Source organism: Cucurbita moschata, unplaced genomic scaffold (assembly GCF_002738365.1).
Source record: "Cucurbita moschata cultivar Rifu unplaced genomic scaffold, Cmos_1.0 Cmo_Scf00031, whole genome shotgun sequence".
Lineage (NCBI taxonomy): Eukaryota > Viridiplantae > Streptophyta > Magnoliopsida > Cucurbitales > Cucurbitaceae > Cucurbita > Cucurbita moschata.
Window position 1 is genome coordinate 325,250 of NW_019268547.1, and position 17,994 is coordinate 343,243.

At 37.7% G+C, this 17,994-nt stretch overlaps 3 protein-coding genes across 4 annotated transcripts; all 3 read right to left on the reverse strand.

Annotated features, from left to right (window-relative positions):
* Window positions 1-1,046: 1,046 nt before the first annotated feature.
* On the reverse strand, window positions 1,047-4,482 carry LOC111464902 (phosphoinositide phospholipase C 4-like). 2 transcript variants are annotated; one of them, XM_023109184.1, is made up of 9 exons: window positions 3,468-4,482; window positions 3,107-3,303; window positions 2,897-3,032; window positions 2,605-2,811; window positions 2,299-2,549; window positions 2,089-2,206; window positions 1,859-2,011; window positions 1,695-1,781; window positions 1,047-1,607 (listed from the first exon to the last, which is right to left on the reverse strand). In XM_023109184.1, the coding sequence occupies exons 1-9, from the start codon at window positions 3,786-3,788 to the stop codon at window positions 1,314-1,316; spliced, it is 1,764 nt and encodes a 587-aa protein (XP_022964952.1). In that variant the 5' UTR covers window positions 3,789-4,482; the 3' UTR covers window positions 1,047-1,313. The 2 variants fall into 2 exon arrangements, with proteins under 2 accessions (XP_022964952.1, XP_022964951.1); XM_023109183.1 differs by having other exon boundaries at window positions 2,299-2,513; window positions 2,614-2,811; window positions 3,468-4,481.
* A 2,962-nt stretch (window positions 4,483-7,444) lies between these two features.
* Window positions 7,445-10,932, reverse strand: LOC111464838 (O-glucosyltransferase rumi homolog). Its single transcript, XM_023109088.1, has 6 exons — window positions 10,760-10,932; window positions 10,100-10,674; window positions 9,283-9,472; window positions 9,121-9,185; window positions 8,804-9,014; window positions 7,445-8,010 (listed from the first exon to the last, which is right to left on the reverse strand). The coding sequence occupies exons 1-6, from the start codon at window positions 10,877-10,879 to the stop codon at window positions 7,705-7,707; spliced, it is 1,467 nt and encodes a 488-aa protein (XP_022964856.1). The 5' UTR covers window positions 10,880-10,932; the 3' UTR covers window positions 7,445-7,704.
* A 1,335-nt stretch (window positions 10,933-12,267) lies between these two features.
* LOC111464839 (inositol 3-kinase-like) lies at window positions 12,268-14,983 on the reverse strand. The gene is made up of 2 exons (XM_023109089.1): window positions 13,869-14,983; window positions 12,268-12,667 (listed from the first exon to the last, which is right to left on the reverse strand). Exons 1-2 carry the CDS (start codon window positions 14,730-14,732, stop codon window positions 12,464-12,466), a joined length of 1,068 nt encoding a protein of 355 aa, XP_022964857.1. The 5' UTR covers window positions 14,733-14,983; the 3' UTR covers window positions 12,268-12,463.
* Between the last annotated feature and the right edge of the window lie 3,011 nt (window positions 14,984-17,994).

Consider the following 17,994-nt stretch of genomic DNA (forward strand, 5'->3'; position numbering starts at 1 on the left):
GGGGGGGGGGGGGGGGGGGGGGGGGAGCTTCTCTTTCACTCCCTAAAGAATGACGTCCAGCCAAAGTTGGAATCTGTGTTCATGGCAAGAGGTTCCTTTCTTAGAGAGAGCAATTGTGGAACTAGCAAGAGATTGCTTTTACTCTAAGAAAGGGAACTGTGGTTCCTAATCTGGCAACCTAGTTTACATTGTAGAATAGGCTGTTGCTAGAATTTTGGTTGTCCGATTGAGCCGTCTAAATCCTAAATATAGGTAATGTTTGAACTTCAAAGGATCTGATTCTTTAGTCTTTTTATTTGATTTTGTACATTAAGAGTCCAATTCTTAACAGCAAGCTGTTAGCTCAGTAAAGTGATTTTGTGAGAACTCACATTGGCTGGGGAGGAGAATGTTTGGGAGGAGAATGAAATATTCTTTATGAGGGTGTGGAAACCTCTCCGTGGCAGACGCGTTTTAAAAACTTTGAGGGGAAGCCCGTAAGGTAATGCCCAAAAAGGACAATATCTGCTAGTGGTGGGCTTGAACCATTACAAATGGTATCAGAGCTAGACACCGGGCGATGTGCTAGCAAGGAGGCTAAGCCCTGAAAGGGGGTGGACATGAGGTAGTATGCTAGCAAGGACGTTGGGTCTCGAAGTGGGGTGGATTTGGGGGTCCCACATCGATTGGAGAAGGGAACGAGTGCTAGCGAGGACACTGGGTCCCAAAGGGGGGTGGATTGTGAGATCCTACATCGGTTGGGGGTGGATACGAGGTAGTATGCCAGCAAGGACGTTGGGTCCCGAAGGGGGGTGGATTGGGGGGTCCCACATTGATTGGAGAAGGGAACGAGTGGCAGCGAGGATGCTGGGTCCTAAAGGGGGTGGATTGTGAGATCCCACATCGGTTGGGGAGGAGAACAAAACATTCTTTATAAGGGTGGAAACCTCTCTCTAGTAGACGCGTTTTAGAAATCTTGAGGGAAAGCCCGTAAGTGAAAATCCAAAGAGGACAATATCTGCTAATGATGGGTTTGGACCGTTACATATTTGATCAGCTGCATTCAATTCTGTTCATAGATCCATTTATTCTCGCGGCTCTACTTTGCTTTACAAGAATAATCACTCTTTAGGAAGAAGGAATCTGATTTTATAATATTACAGAGGCATCAAAGAAGGAAAGGGAAAAAGAGGAGAGAAAAGTGGAAGACCCCATATTCGATGTAAATCCAGCTCATTCTGGTCAAGGAACAACAACGAACCCCACCACGAACAACGGCTGACAGAAAAAACTCACTCCTCTGAGATGTTTCTAAAGGAAAAGAAATCGTATTCTCAGGAAAACTCGAAGCGCATTAGAAGCTTTACAGAACTGTACTTTGATCCTTTACGGTCAAAAAGGGGAACAGCATGGATGCCTGGCTTCACTTCAGGAACGGGCAGACAGTTTTGTCCTCCAAAAACATTCTTATCTGAAATGTTATAGCTATACACTTCAATTCGAAGTAAAGCCAGTTCAGGAATGGTCAAAGGAAACGAAAACTCTTTGTTCCAAACAGGGCTCCAAGTCTCCTCTTTGATATCTGTTTTCTTTATTATCTCATCAGCTGGAGCTCCTGCAATTCCAATCTGTGTAGAATAAACTCAGTTCTGTTAACAATCTTTCCTAGAACAATGGACTTGGGTTAGCTAGACTGCCATTCATTCGAAACTTACCCGTGTGTAGAAGTCGGGAGGGGAGTATAAATGAAAGTGGGACCTTTCAAAATCCAAATTCCAGCCAACACCCATGTAGATTTTCACCTGCATTTGCAAGATAATGTTTTCTGAGAGCAAGTTCAGCCAAACACGATATAAGATCCGATTTGGCAAACGCCTACCTTCATAGTTTTTTTAACTGGCAAATTTGCATTAGGATCAAACACCTTGCCATGGGGATCAACTGTTAGTAGAAAGTCAGGTTTTTTCACATAACCACAACCTCCGTTCGATCGAAACATCCCACGCATTAAGCTGAGAGACCTTCCATGTCCCTGCGACGGTCCAACTAAGTTTATTTTTTAGATGAAAAGGGCAGTGTTATCGTGTTATCCCAGAGAAAAGAAAATACCTGCATATTGAATGCAACCATCTGGGCCCCATGTAACCAAGCAGTCTGTGGCTTGTAGTTCGAAGAGTTTACTCGAGTTCCCTTTGGATATATCCTTAACATGTTCGTCTGGGTGAATCTGAAAGCAAGAACACGACAAGATTCGTGTCAGTTTGGAAAATCATTGTATACAGTAGTGAATAATAGGAGAAGTAAGCTTGTTATTGTTACCTTATGACATCCATTCCATGAGATTTAGTTGCCTTTTTTACTGCCTTTTCACTCAAGCTAAGGCGTCTAACCTTAGCAGCTCCAACTTTTAGAGCTTCCTTCAAACCTCCCTTCGGTTTTCCAGCATGAATGGCTATTAGACGTTTGTATTCCGATACACCTGTAGCGTAAGATTCGTAATCACTGTCGTCACTCTCGGTGGATTCACTCTCGCTCTGCAACCCAATGGAGTTGTATACTTCATCAAGATACTGGAACCAGAAAATGACTAGAAAAACACAGCTAAAATGTTGTAAATTTCAACGCAAAGCAGACCGTGTCAACCCCATCGTCATCGTCAGTTTCATCATCACTGAATGAAGTCTCCCCTTTCACATTTTTGGATCTGAGGTATTCTTTAGGGGGCTTAGTTGAAATGATGATCCGATACTTCAATTCTTCTGGAGAAGGGAATTCCTGTAGATATTCCGCTTCTGGAAAGAACAGCATGTCTCCAAATGTTTCCTTTATGTTCTGCAAACAAAAACAAGCATCTTGACCCTTAAATCTCGTACCCTGACCAGAACTACTCTTTCGTGGGGTCGAAAAAGATAGCTACCTCAGCTGCTTTAGCTTGAAGATCAGGAGTTAGGTGGTCTTCTAGAGTGATTATAACAGGATATGGTGATGCTATGAAAGCGTTCTCTTTAATAGATTTGAGACATCTAACAAATTCCACAGGTGTTGTCAAGGTCCTAAACCAAAGATTACAAATTCAACTTCAGTCAGAAACCATGAAGAACTCCATTGATGAGAACTATTCTCTCACCTTCCATGAAGAACATCTATGTCATCTTGTTCAGAATTCGGCCACAAATCAAGCTCCACAACTCTCACGCCGCTCTTCAGTGCATTTATAATCGGAACATCGCTTGAATCACTGCTCAATTGATTCCCAGTCAAGTATGTGTTGTGGCTTGTGTAAATGTAATAGTGGGACAATGGAGCTCTCATATCCTGATGAACCTGTAAGTGATTGAACACTAGCATGGCTAAGAAAATTCAGATTGCAGGAAATGTTCGAAAATCCGAACCCGAACTCTCCTACCCAATCTGAGGAACAAGACTCAGAAAATTCAAATCTTCCAAGTTCTAAGGCAACAAAGAAATGAGAGAGACTAATTTCTCACCTGATCAGAAACTGGTGGATTGAGATCCATAGAGAAGAGATAGTAATAGAAATCATCAAGAGTGAGAGTATGTCTCGTGAGTTTAGAGATCACGTGATGCCGCCGCTGCAGCACGTGCTCAACAATCCGTTGAGCATCGGCCAGTGATGCCGTCTGATCTCCTTGAAATTCAACCAGAAACGACCGCAGCTGCTCGGCGGTCATATTGGCGGAGGTGCCACCGGTATATTTGATAAATGCGTCTTTGACTTCTGGTGGAGGCTCTTCTTTGGACATCTTAAATCTTCTAATGAAACAGAGACAAACTCTGTAATTTCCCATTGAGAGAAAGAAAGAGAAAAAGGGAGGATTGGAATGAAACTGGGAAATGGGTTGATTGATTTGGATCACTTTGAAATATGTTTATATATACGCAGCAGGGAAGTTTTTGGTAATACATTTTGAAAACAACTCAGCCACCAGGAAAGCAGCCATGGGTTGAGATCAAAGACTCCGAGCTTAGACTCTTTCTTTCATGTTATTGGCGCTCTTTTTTCTCTTTCTCACCTGATTTATTCCCTTCCAAAAGCCACGAATTTGGGTGCTTCCACTTGGCCACGCTGTGATCCTGTTCTACTGTTCCACTCACTCATACTAAAAGCATATGCCTTTTGTCCTGTGAAAATGCTATCATACCTTCATTGTTTTATGGTTATTTCAATCTAGTCCTTAATCTCTAGACTTCGGTTTAAATTGTGCCCATTGACTCTTTGTGATGTGAAACTTTGTTCTAATTTTGGTCAAAATGTTCTTTAGGGAGACAAGGAGGTGGAAGAGTATGGGCAGAGAGAGAGAGTGGGGGAGGGAGAAAATTTATTTAAATATTTTTGCTTGATTAAATTTTATTTCTGAAGTGATGCTTAGGTGAAAACTTAGAAATCATATAACTTATTTTCCCTTTTATTTTAGACTATTACTTTGTTGATCTTTATTTTGGTCGGTAAACTTCTGATTCATATTGTTACTTCGTCATGATTTAAGTATTAATGTGTTCATACGTGCATGCGTTAGAGTCACAAATGTTCATGATGTATTTGGTGAGTTATTATGTAGTTAATTTTTTTGAAGTAAGGAAGTTAGACAAACATCTTGCAAGTTTGAGATTAATTTTTAAGAATTTAGGAACTCAAAATTGAAAAAAATTATATGTTTGGTCTTATGATGTCAGGTACGTTACATTTGGGATTTTGAGTTTGCAAACTCAACCGTTTTTCTATAAACTCTCATGGTCTACTCCTCTCAATAACCCTCAACAATTCTCTCCTCGAACAAAGTACACCACCATAGAGCCTCTCTTTGATTGAGATTCAACTCCTTCTCTAGAGTCCTTGAACAAAGTACACTACTTATGCTACGTTTCAGTCACCTTTAACTACATCTTCGAGGCTCACAACTTCTTTGTTCGACTCTAGAGAATTTTGTTGGTAGGGCTAAGTTAAGAGAATGATTACTATACCATATTAGGAACTACTGACCTCCACAATGATATGATAGTGTCCACTCTTAAGCATAAACTCTCGTAGTTTTGCTTTTAGTTTCTCAAATTGCCTCGTACTCACGATCTTTCTCTTAATTAGCCAATGTGGGACTACTACTCTTACTGATTAGCGTATTCTAATTCTTCTGTTAATTAATTTTTTTTCATTTTAATGTTAAAATAATTAATTTAGGAATTAATTCCCATAAGCATAAAGTGATTGGAACTTCCAACAAAAATAAAAAAGGGAAAGGAAAAGTTGGTAAGGTGGGAAACCAAATTAAAAAAATATTTTGGAAATATTTTTTTAAAAAAATAAAAAATTATAAAACTACAAGTGACTTCTTGAGAAGATGCCATCTTTATTATAAAGAGTAATACATATTTTGGAAAACATTTAGAATCTTAATTATATATTTAAAATTGGCTTCCACTTCATTTTAATTTTCTCTTTAATCTCTTCATCTTTTTTGTTTTACATGTTCCAATCAAATTCTTATTGTCTCCCTCATAGAGTGATGTTTATATATGTGTATATATATATATATATGATAGGTTGGGTTGATACGAGAATTTAGTCATAGGTCTACGTAAGTACTTAGTTGAGGTAGCTTTGACATCGGGATGATTTACAAGAAAGAAGATCATATGGGTGTGGTTGATGTTTAAGTCACTGTTTATATCGAAGTGATGTTGAGCTGAGTTAGTGTTGTCCATTGTCTTATAATAGATTTTTACTTGACAGGCTTCTGTTCTCTAACTCTCCAGTCGTGCCTCCTCGACTCAATAAGCCACACTACATGGGCATTCTTCAAGAGTGAATGTACCCTAACAAGTTCGAATTTTCATTTTTTAAATTGAAAACTCGTGCATTTCATTTGACTTGAGATAACTTATTCAACCTACGAAGTAAGATTTAGAAAAGTTGACCTTTAAAAAAAAGTCTAATTTACTAAAGATTAATATTTAAACATAAGCATCAATGAAAGCTCGGAGTAAGTGTGTAAAATCTCGAAACTTGACGACCAAGTAAAAACTACACTCAAAGGTAAAAATATAACTTTTTGAAACTTATTAATCAAATAAAAACTAAACTCGAAATTTAGTGGTAAAAACTTTACCAACAAAAGTTATTTTCCTATTTGACAATGATTTTTATTTATTTATTTTAGAAAAAACACATAAAAGAAAATAATTAAAAATAAATTAAAAAACTAAAATATATATTGATAGTGATGAAGTCAAAAATTCTTTATCCCGTCAAAAATTTATTTTCGAGTTTTTGACCAACAATCTAGAAGAATCCTAAAATAACATAATTTTAGAACATAAAGCTTTTATTAGCTTCGTGTTTTTTTCTTAATATCCAAACCTTGTATGTTGTCCGGTTACTTGTATACTAATAGCTCGGTCGTGGAAGGTTGGTAGGTTGTATTAAAGAGGTGAAATATTCACTCATATAATAATACATTGTGATCAAGATAATTATATGAAGCATTATTCTCGTTTAAAATGTGCATACCTTATACTATTATAATCTGAGATAAACAATTAATTATATAATTAGAAAATTAGAAAATAACCCTCAATATATATATATATATATATATATATATATATTTTAATTAATGCATTACAATTATTTATGGGGAAAAAATTTAAACCGCTTAAAGGGACTAAAATAAAAAAATAAATGGTCCAACACGTAAATGAAAAGTGGGTTTGAGATTAAATCAAAATAAAATTGAAAAGAGAGAATCTAAATCAAACTGTGGAATATTTTGTGAAAAGAAACTAATGGGATATCATATTTGATTTTAGTGAAATTATAATATATCTTTTTATATCTAATTATTTCTTTTTTATTTATTTATAAATTTTTATATCTTTTTTTTTTTGGTATTAATGGATGTAATAACATTGTTGATCATACTATTTATATAAATTATTTTTTACACAGCAAATATTGTTTACAAAAAGTTTTGGCAGCATTTAAAAAAAAATGGTTTATATATAAATAATATTTTCGTGTTACGTCATCGCCCATCACCCGTCATCTTTTATTACTTCTTAGTTTATCTAACTTAATCTTTGAAAACCCAAATGACTTAACCCGACCCGAACAAAAGTACTCTCTTAATCTTTGAAAACTCAAGTGACGTAATCCGATCCAAACAAAAGCTATGACTTGAGTTGCCTACTGATCGACTAACTCGAGTTTTCGAGTTGTTCCAAAAATATGTCTAACTGAACCTAACTCAACTCTTAACTCGTGAATTTAAAAATGACATAGATACTACTATAAAATATAAAAATTAATTGAAAGCGGTGGACTTGCGGATTTGACTTAACTGTTTGCTTGGTTTGTTTTTTTTCCAAGTGAATTAGAGAGGAGGATCTGATTGATATGCTATTTGCCGATCGTTCTTTTTGTGTGGGTTCTACAAAAGGGGCGAACATCACCAAAAAAAACTCTCATTTGTTGAACGAGAGCGTTGTGCGCTTGCATTGTATACCTAAATAATACTTAGTATCAAGCAAGGCAGGTACAAGCCAAATCAGGCTCTTTGAATGGACTGAGATCAGAGTCTCAGATACATCTTTTACACAAGCTCACAATAAATCCTCTATAAAGCACTATAATATAAACATTACTCTAAAATGGAAGAAAAAACATACAAACTTCAACTTTGAGGCTTTCCCTGCAGCCATTTCTTCCACCTACATCGCCTTCCTCGTCTCTTCTTGCTGCAACCAACTGTAAACGCTATCGCTACCGGCACGGTTGAGCGAGCATGGAGGGACCAAAGAAGCCGAGGTGGCTGACTTCTCGAGGAACTGCCTCTGTTTCTCATCAGCAATGCAAAGCAAGGACTCAGGACACACTTCTAAAGCTGATGGGGGCGGGGTCGGCTTGAAGTCCAGAAGCTTTGAGTACTCTGTGATTAGCTGAAACATGTAAGCATAGACGGTGTCCATGCTCAAGCTCTCCATGAAATTCTGTCCCTGTTGTCCTATGGCCTCGGCCTGTTTTGGACATACATTTTATACGTATCATTCTCAAACATACCCTCATTTCGCTCAATACACTCCATACTTCCTGATTAAAACGAGTGGAGATTCTTTTGAACATATGATACAGAAAAAATAACATATTCTAATTCGAATAAGTTTGTTAACATGGCATTGGAAGCTTGAGTTTGTATAATAACAAAGTCCATTACCGGCAAATATTGTATTGTCCTCTTTGTCCACACTTCCGGGTTAAAACATGTCTGTTAGGGAAGGGTTCCAACCCCCTTACAAAAAATGCTTCGTTTCCCTCTCCAACGAATATGGGATCTCACAATCTACTTGCCTTTGAGGCTCAACGTCCTCATTGTCACTCATTCCTCTCTCCAATTGATGTGAGAACTCACATTCCACCCCCCCTTCAGGGCCTAACGTCCTTGCTGGCACACCGTTCAATGTCCACTCCCTTTCAAGGCCCAACATCCTTACTGGCATACCGCCTGGTGTCCACCCCCTTGCGGTGCTCAACGTCCTTGTTGGCACACCGCTAGTAGATATTGTCCTCTTTGGGCTTTTTCTTTCGAACTTCTCCTCAATTTTTAAAACGCGATGGGTAGGGAGAGGTTGACTTAAAACTACAAATCTACCTCAAATTTGTATCAATGGTTAGTCTAGCTTCTTAAAGTTTCAAATTCACAGATAAAACCAAGCCAATACTTCTCTATATAGTACAATTGCGGGAAGAAGAAAGATATAGTGATAACCAAGAACCAAGAACCAAGAACCAAGAAAAGAAGAGAATGAATACCTCAGATAAATGATCATTTCCCCAGTCAACAGCATGCTTAATAGACTCGCACATATTATCGAAGGGGATGGGCCAGTAGTTCTTCAAAGGATCAAGACCACGGCTGAAGAAATCTTGATATAGGGGTGAAATAATCAAAGACATTGAACCACATGAAAGAATGTACTTCAAGCTCACAGACCAAGCGAACCCTTCAGCATAGATTTTATACCTGTAGAAGCAGACAAACACATGGTGGGCTCAGCTAAGACAACAAAACTGACATGTCTACGTCTCCTAATAGCTGAATTTGGTTAACTATTCAAAAGAATCTTCACCGGTGGTTGCATTGGTTGGATAGCTTGGACTGCTCAAAACCATCTCTTGCTTCTTGATCCCAGTCCTGCCATCAACAGAATGGTTATCTCACTTCTCAACAATTAATCGTTCACTTATAATACAAAAATGCAGCAAGAGAAATTGAGGGTTCCAGTTTGAACCTGACGCATGATCTGAGCACCCCACTTTATTGAGTGATTGCAAGTCAGCAACTCGGTACGAACAGGGGAAGCAACATCTGGATTTCCCTTCCAATAAGCTCGAGGTAACTTGCTCGACCAATTCGAGCTTTTCGAACTTTTCTTGATATCTTTAAACTCTTCCCCCCATGACCTTATGTTCACTTCTGGCCTGCATCAGATTCCCACATCCATTGATGAAATATAACATAAGTTTCCCCATCACATAACATAGAATTGTTTGAGAAAAACACCAACCAAGACAAGAATTCTAATAAACTTTATATTTTAAAAAGTTTTTAATAAATTCAAGTCTATCAAGTCTCTATATCTTATAAAGTTTCAAATAAGTTTATAAACTTTCAATTTTATGTCTAACAATTCATATTAACTCTATGCAGCATGCTATATTAACTCTATGCAGCATGCTATATTAACTCTATGCAGCATGCTATATTAACTCTATGCAGCATGCTATTCGGTGTATTTTTTTACCTTTGATCTTTAGTAAAGATTCCAAAACTAATATTGAAGTAGAAAAATCGTTAAAATGTTGGACGAATGCGTTCATGTCGATTTTTCATCCACTATTTCTTTGTAGATCTATTTCAAAAGTAGTTTTGAAAAGTTTATGAAAGATCGTTACAACTTTTCAAAGGAGAATGAATATTTTTTAAATAAAAGGCAGAGTTAGTATTTTGTATGGTTCAAAAGTTAAGACTAAAAGTTAAAATTGAAGCATGAGACAAATCAAATGACCAAAGCAGTGAAAGGATATTATGTCATACGTATAACATACCATCCCCAGAAAGACCAATCGGGAAATGGAATGTCAAAGTGAGCGTCGGTCGTGCAATACCGAAACAGAGGCAGCGGCATGTCTTTGTTCTCAGTCCGATTGATAGTCGGCCTGTCCATACAATCAAACATCATGTCCACATCCGGCACCATTCCAGGGAACCTTCTCAGCAATTGAACCAAACCCCAGATCGTGAAAATCGCCCTGCTCTGCACACAAGCATAGTACATATCCACATAAAGCCTACCCTCCACGATCACAACACGAAACGCCGCAAATTTCTTAGATTCATCCAAGTGTTCCATCGAGATTCGGCTTCGAGCCCACGGATCCAGATCGTGATGAATCCAGCGGAAGAGTTCAGGGCATTGGTGAGTCGAAACAGCGGAATGCAAAGGTAATCGAGTAGCAGTGTTATTGGCGTAGCGGCAAGCGAGGTAAGAGCAGTGGATAATCTTGACAGTTCTGGCATGGCGAGTATCCTCGCTGAAGATTTTTGGCGGGAACAAATGCCATGGGGTTGGATCCAGGTTGTGGCCAGCAACAGTCTTGGTTTGAGCAGCAAAGTCATCCACCTGAAACACAGCAAAGAAATCAGAAATGGAATCAGCACACAAGGTGTTCGACGAAATGCTGCAATGAAACAATGGAGTGGCAGACCTTGTAGCAGATGAGGAAAGTAAGGGCAAGGAAGGAGAGGGCGACGACGGAGGGGAGAATGTTGGAGGGAGTGCGGGAGGAGGGAGCGCGGGATGTGGGAGGCCTATGTAGCGGAGCCATGGCAGAGATGTGAGGATCTGCATTGTGTGATAAGGTAATGGAATGGGAATTGGAAAATGCCTTATTTGGAAACTCAATTTTAGAGGCTCACAGTTCGTCCGTCTTTTCAGTGGACAGGTAAGATTCAAATTTATAACAGTTGCACAAGCTACAGTATGTATGACATGGAGGGTCAGTTAGTAGATATAGGGTTAGTTTTTTCAAAAAAAATATTTGACTCCCTCCTTCAACCCGGGTGGGATCTCACACAGCTAGACCTACCATTTGCAATGGTCCAAACCTCTAGGCCCTTCTAGGCCCTACGGTGCATTTTTTGAACTTTTTAGCCCTTAAACATGATTTTGGTGACCGGTTATACCTAGTTGACACAATGAGAATAGTAAAAGCAAGCAAGTAAAAATGGTTTGGAACGGGCATGCCTTGGACAACACATTCGGGACAAACATGACTAAGACATCTGACATACGATCATAGGCAACACGCCTTGGACAAGCATGACCGTGACAACTAGCACCTATTATTACGAAGAAAACTATTTTTTTTTATATATTTTTAAATATTAAACTTAGAAAAAGAAGAAAGAGAAAGGAGAGAAAAGAAAATGTATAGATGGTATTTAAAAAAAAATAGTGTGCTTTAGCTATAATAATTTTTAGAATAATTATAAATATAATTAGACATAACTTAAATGGTAGTAATAAATGTATTTTGTCATTTTCATTAATCATCCAGCATTGATAATTAATTAATAATCTACTTTTGTTCTTTGAATTAATCATCAACTAATCATTAACTATTTGTTATTTTAATTAATCTGATTAAGAGTTGTAATAATTTGTTTTTATTGTAATTATAAAAAAATATTTAAATTTGTGCTAAATTAATAAAAATATAATTTTAAAATTTTTGAAAAGTTTTATAAATACTCTTAATTAATTAAAAAAAATTAAATACACAAGATTTCAAAAATATTTCTGAACTTTAAAGGAAATAATATTAAAAAATTTAGAGATAATTTATGAGGTATCGATCACTCCGACTACCAAACTCAATCATAAAGATTGGATTGGATTAAATTTTGGATTAAATTTTGTTAGGTCATACTGAATTTTTTAAAAACTAAAAAAAATTTTATGTTCAAATTTCAGGTTGACCTTTTTTTAGTCGGATCAACCTAACCAACTCAAAAATAGAATTATAATTCAACTCAACCTCACCTTACCCTAGTTTTAAATCTATACCCACCAAAAACACAGAAGGTTAGGTTAGGTTGAATTGCAAGTGGTTACTCGAGTCACCAACTCAAAGGTCCTAAATATTTTTTCAACCTTCAAACTAACTTAATCCAACCCGTGTACACTCCTAACTAAATTTTGGGAGTGAAATGAAAAAACGGGTTCCAAAATTTCAGTTCCCAAAATGCCCTTCCTAGATGAAGCAGCAAAAACCAGAGGAAAGTAAAGCCTTTCTGTGCAGAATTGAATGATTTCAGATTGACTTATAAAAGTTCCAACAAAAGCTATGGATCTCTATTTGTTTTGTGAGATTCTGATGGGAAAATTTCAGCTGCTTCCTATTTGCTCCTCATAGTAACTTATGTTGCCCATTCACTTGCTCCACTGTTCTGGGAGAAGCTGGGACATTCAGTTGGCATTCCGACCTCACCGTCACGAGCGATTTTTTAAACTGTTCGTGTCCTTCTGGCATCTGATGGATCGACTTTCTCTCTCCCGGGTCGCACGAGTCAATGTGCTGCAGTTTTCTCGTCTCTACCTTGTCCTTAATTCTCTGCAAGACAATTGGAAGCAATGAGTTCACTAGAACAAACACTCTGTAATAAAGGGATTTAAAGATCTAAAAGTAAATGAGCGTCCCCCCAACATGGGGGGATTTCACCGCACCATTTCGATGGTTGAACTCTGAGCGATGAACCGTAGTTGTCTAGCTGCACGAAATTCCTAGGGAGTGAAGGGATAGGTCGAACAAGAGGGGAGCGATGAACCGTGGTTGTCTAGCTGCACGAAATTCCTAGGGAGCGAAGGGATAGGTCGAATAAGAGGGGAGCAATGAACCATGGTTGTCTAGCTGCACGAAATTCCTATGGAGTGAAGGGATAGGTAGAACAAGACGCGAGCGATGTGCACGAAATTCCTAGAAAGTGAAGGGATAGGTAGAACAAGAAGTGAGCGATGTGCACGAAATTCCTAGAGAGTGAAGGAATAGGTAGAACAAGAGGCGAGTGATGAACCGTGGTTGTCTAGCTACACGAAATTCCTAGGGAGTGAAGGGATAGGTCGAACAAGAGGGGAGCGATGAACCGTGGTTGTCTAGCTGCACGAAATTCCTATGGAGTGAAGGGATAGGTAGAACAAGAAGCGAGCGATGTGCACGAAATTCCTAGAGATTGAAAGGATAGGTAGAACAAGAGGCAAGTGATGAACCGTGGTTGTCTAGCTGCACAAAATTCCTAGAGAGTGAATGGATAGGTAGAGCAAGAGGCGAGACGAACCGTCGTCGTCTCGCTGCATGAAATTCCTAGGGAGTGAAGGGATAGGTCGAACAAGAGAGGCCAGAAAAACTACTCAAAGTCATCCATAAGATTGAATACCGTTCTGGCTATACAGAAGGGGCAGAATGGATCATCAATAAGAAGGATCGAAAGACTTTCTTTTCCATAGGGATTGCATACCCGGATTAATCACTTCACAGTAAAGAACACAAGGGATGAACGATGATCGACCTACCTCAGTTTTGCATCGGTTTACCCAGAAACTAGGCTAACGCTAACAACCCGACTTCCAAAATAACTAATCGATAGACCGTGAACAAACCAAGATGATGTTCTTCTCATGGCTAACAAATACAGCACAACCTAGACGCATTATGATACGAACAACCAGTAAAAATCAAAGTTCCATACATTCAGAACAAATTATTGACTTCTAAGATTATCAAGTGTTCATCCAGAGTTCAAAATTCAAAAACAAACCTGCAAGATTCTGGATTCGAACTGGGGCAGACCCATTTGAGAGACTGTCAAAGATCCAAACAAATTCCCAAGCAATGCAGCATCCGATACAGCCAATCCCGCCGTGAATCCCGCCGCAAACCCACCCAAGAAGCAGTCACCGGCTCCAGTAGGATCGAGCTCAGCCGCCGTGAACGGCGCAATCTGCAACTGGCCGCCGTTCGAATACACCGTACACCCTTCTTTCCCGTTCGTCACAAGAACAGGGCAAAGCTTCCGCACCTCTTCAACATCCATAAACGGCGCTTCTTCAGCAGAAGCCTTCAGAAACCCAATTCGAGGCAATAAATGGAAGAATCCACTCTCCTTCAGGTTCACATGCTCCACAGTTCCATCAATTTCATCAAAAACTCGAATCAAAGACTGAATATCAACGAACACAGCATCACAAATCTCAATCATCCGCTTAAGCGTGTCGGGGAGAATCTCTCCACCAACGCCCACCGCCATTCCAAAATCAAATCTAAAATCAGGAAGATCCGAAGGCAAAATCGGAGCACAGGCCGCGATCCTTTTCAGAATCCGATCTCCACGGCCATCGCCGGCGATTGAAGAACCGAAAAACGCACGAAACGTAGTCGTCTTCGAATCAGCCACAACGATTGGGGTCTGGTTTGTCGAATACGCGAAATCAGCCCCCACCTTCGAAACAGTGAGATAGGGAACCGATAAACCGTCAAAGACCGTGGAAATAAACGAGGCGGCGCCGCCGAGAGACTCGGCGACAACACGGGCGTCGCGAATGAGGAAATCATGGCAGAAATTGCCGACAATCAGGGCACGAGGAGGGAAATTGGTGAGTGGGTCTTTGGAATCGGTCACCATTTGGGGAATGTATCGGTGGGTGTTGGGATCATGGGTGGAAAGAGAAAGGAAAATGGGCTAAGCCGCCATGGGAGGAGGATCGGAAGAAGGATCGGAAGAAGCGGAAGAGAAGAAGAGATTTGAAATGGGAATGGAGGAATGAAAGTACGAATTTAAGGACAGAAAAATAAGGAGTCGTGTAAGACGGAGAGAATGGTGGCGGGAGAGAGGGCGACGCGCGCCGGTGGAGAGATTTGGATTCCAAAGGTTTTTTGTAAAAAAAAAAATTGGTTTTCATGGAATTATTCAGTTTAAAGCATTATTTGTTTTTCAATTTCACTTTTTACCCCTTTCGTTTAAAAAATCATTTATAAAAATACTCTCACGTACCTAAAATTAATAAAATTTCAAAAAAAAAAATTAGCCCTTAATTTAATACAGAATTTATTTAATTTACGATTAAATTACAAGTTTAGTCGTTAAAGTTTCAATTAATTTTATATATTAATTTTCAATTTTTACTAATAAACTAATTAATTTTTTAAAAAAATTGAAGAACTTGTGGATATATTAGTTACAAAATTGAGTGTTGATGGACGTTAAATTTGTGATATAATATTTTATTTATTTATTGATTGATTATTATTCATTTCAAGCTTTTTAGTTAAAAGGGGGAAAATCAATATTACTATTTTCCTTTTTTATTTATCATTTTATTTTATTTGAGATGTCAAGTTAGGTGCACACTTACTTATAGGCATTAAATTATGTAAACGCTTTACTTTTTTTACTTCAATTTATTGTCTAATTTAATTAATATTAGTAACTTACTTTTGGCCTAAAATGGTACATGAATAAATATCTTAATTTCTTGGGCTAATCAAACACAAATGTTTTACTCACCCAACCATGTCAGAATTAACATTTATTGACTTATTATATAACAACTTAACTCCATCGTTAGCAGATACACAAATGTTTTACTCACCCAACCATGTCAGAATTAACATTTATTGACTTATTATATAACAACTTAACTCCATCGTTAGCAGATATTGTCGCTCGATTTTAGCTGTTACGTATCATCGTCAGTCTCAGTTTTAAAATATGTCTATTAGGGAGAGGTTTTTACATATTTATAAGAAATGTTCCGTTCCCCTCTCCAATTAATATGAGATCTCACAATCCACTCATTGAGGACTCAACATGCTCGACTCACATCACTAGTGTGCTTATGCTCTGATACCATTGGTAACACCTCAAGCAACTACTAGCCGATGTAAACAAATCAAGTAATATGTTAATAAACAAATATTTTACATTTTTTAAAATAGGTCACAATACTTAATACTTATGATTAACAATAGTCTGGATACTCCAAAAAATAGATCTAATTCCTAGATCTAATTCCACTTCCTGCTCCAGATTTTTTTATAATTAAATCAATCCGTCTTGGGTGAAAGAGAGGATGCCTCAATTGGAGGAGAGAACGGGAAAATACCATATAACCCAATATATGAGAAGTTGCACTATAAGTCCACGATTGCATCTTCATCTCCAAGACTTTAAAAAGGGACTTTTTAGAATTTCAACCGGCATTTAAGAGCTACAGGTTTATTGTCTTAATAATACTTACTATATATTTATTATTAACATGAAAGAGAGGAAAATGAAGAGAGAGAGAGAGAGAGAGAGAGAGAGAGAGAGAGAGAAGAGTATCTTAAATATTAAAAGCTTTTGAAGTTGGTAAAATTTAAATAGTGAACATTGTTGAAGTTGGTGGGGTTCGATCTTGTTAAACTTCCCTCTGTCAAAGCAAATAAATCAAGGGTTAAAAACTCAACACATAGAGTTGAGTTAAAAAAAAAAAAAACACGACTCCATCCAACTCAATGATCCAAAGTGCATGAAAATTAAACTAAATTGTCAATAGGTTTGTGTACCTTCACCCAAAATATGCTAAAACTAAAAAGATTGGTTCTATAGTCCCTAAATTTTAACTTTGATTCATAACTTATGAAAATAGTTCCACATAGTCAAAACACAAATATGAAAATGATAATTTTAGTCCCAAAATTATCAAGATTAAGTTCAATAAATGCCCGGTAGTTAACATAAATCTTCCTTTTAAGATCGTAATTTAAAGCCACATTTCTACTTATGGTAGTAAAAAAAAAAAAAAAAAATCTAATAGACCACTAAACTTCTTACCAAAGTAATTAATACATTGCCAAACTTATAAAATTAGGACAACAATTAAAAAGATCCTAAAACGATTTAAAGGAGACACCTACTTGGGTATTTTCTCTCTGTCTAACGCCTTAGCGCTTAGTGCAATTCCCCAAGGACCATCTAAAATCATTTAAAATCTCAATTCAGACATATAGTCTTTATCTTAACCCAAAACAAACAAAAGAGGGCCACCCCTTTGTCCTATTTTTCACTAACTTCCAACATGGTTGGCAGAGGCGATTTGGCTTTGGACAAACTGCAAGTCCAAGGGTGGAATTAGATTTTAAGAATGACGACACAACGTATGAGAGAGATAGCGACGCTTAAGGGTAGCAAAAAAAGATACCAAAATGGTCCAAGGGGAAAAGGAAATGATATAGGGAGAATCAATATAGGAAACAAAATGTACTGCTAATCAGTTGATGGTACTTAAGTGAAGCCATCTGCAGATACCACGCACCCGAGTATGATTGAACAGAATTGATTCAACTCGTTTCTGGGTGTTCTCACTCCAAGGCTTTTGATGGGTTTTCCCTTCAAGATATTTGTCTTACTTGGAACGTTATTGTATAGCTTTGTAATGTTTTAGTAGTTAATTACTGTTTTTATGTATCTTGCTTCCTTCACCCTCACCTTCTTCCATCTCTCAACATTAGTCTCTTTTCATATTTTCAATCAAAATTTTGTATCAATAAAATTCACTCCGTGAACAAGCTCAACAGTCCAAAAACATGAGATCCCAGATATTGGGGAGGAGAACAAAAACATTTTTTATAAAGGTATAGAAACCTTTACCTAGCCGACACGTTTTTAAAACCTTAAGGGAAAAACCAAAACGGGAAGCCCAAAGATGACAATATTTGCTAGTGGTGGGCTTGAGCTATTACAAATGGTATTAAAGTCAAGTTCGAGGCAATGTGCCAGCGAGGAGGCTGAGCCCCGAAAGGGGGTGGACACGAGGCAAAAGTAAGAAGATAGGGTGGGCTTGGGCTGTTACAAAAAAAAAAAAAAAAAAAAAAAAAAAAAAAAAAAAAAAAAAAAAAAAAAAAAA

Excerpts from the sequence above, each read along its gene's own strand:
- LOC111464902 (XM_023109184.1), bottom strand. The coding sequence starts at position 3,788 with ATGGGAAATTACAGAGTTTGTCTCTGTTTCATTAGAAGATTTAAGATG. Across the intron at positions 3,304-3,467 it reads ATCCACCAGTTTCTGATCAG|GTTCATCAGGATATGAGAGC; the intron begins GTGAGAAATTAG and ends AATCACTTACAG. Across the intron at positions 2,550-2,604 it reads GGGTTGACACGGTCTGCTTT|TATCTTGATGAAGTATACAA; the intron begins GCGTTGAAATTT and ends TTCTGGTTCCAG.
- LOC111464838 (XM_023109088.1), bottom strand. The coding sequence starts at position 10,879 with ATGGCTCCGCTACATAGGCCTCCCACATCCCGCGCTCCCTCCTCCCGC. Across the intron at positions 9,473-10,099 it reads GATTGGTCTTTCTGGGGATG|GCCAGAAGTGAACATAAGGT; the intron begins GTATGTTATACG and ends AATCTGATGCAG. Across the intron at positions 9,186-9,282 it reads GTGCTCAGATCATGCGTCAG|GACTGGGATCAAGAAGCAAG; the intron begins GTTCAAACTGGA and ends TGTTGATGGCAG.
- LOC111464839 (XM_023109089.1), bottom strand. The coding sequence starts at position 14,732 with ATGGTGACCGATTCCAAAGACCCACTCACCAATTTCCCTCCTCGTGCC. Across the intron at positions 12,668-13,868 it reads TCGAATCCAGAATCTTGCAG|AGAATTAAGGACAAGGTAGA; the intron begins GTTTGTTTTTGA and ends ATTGTCTTGCAG.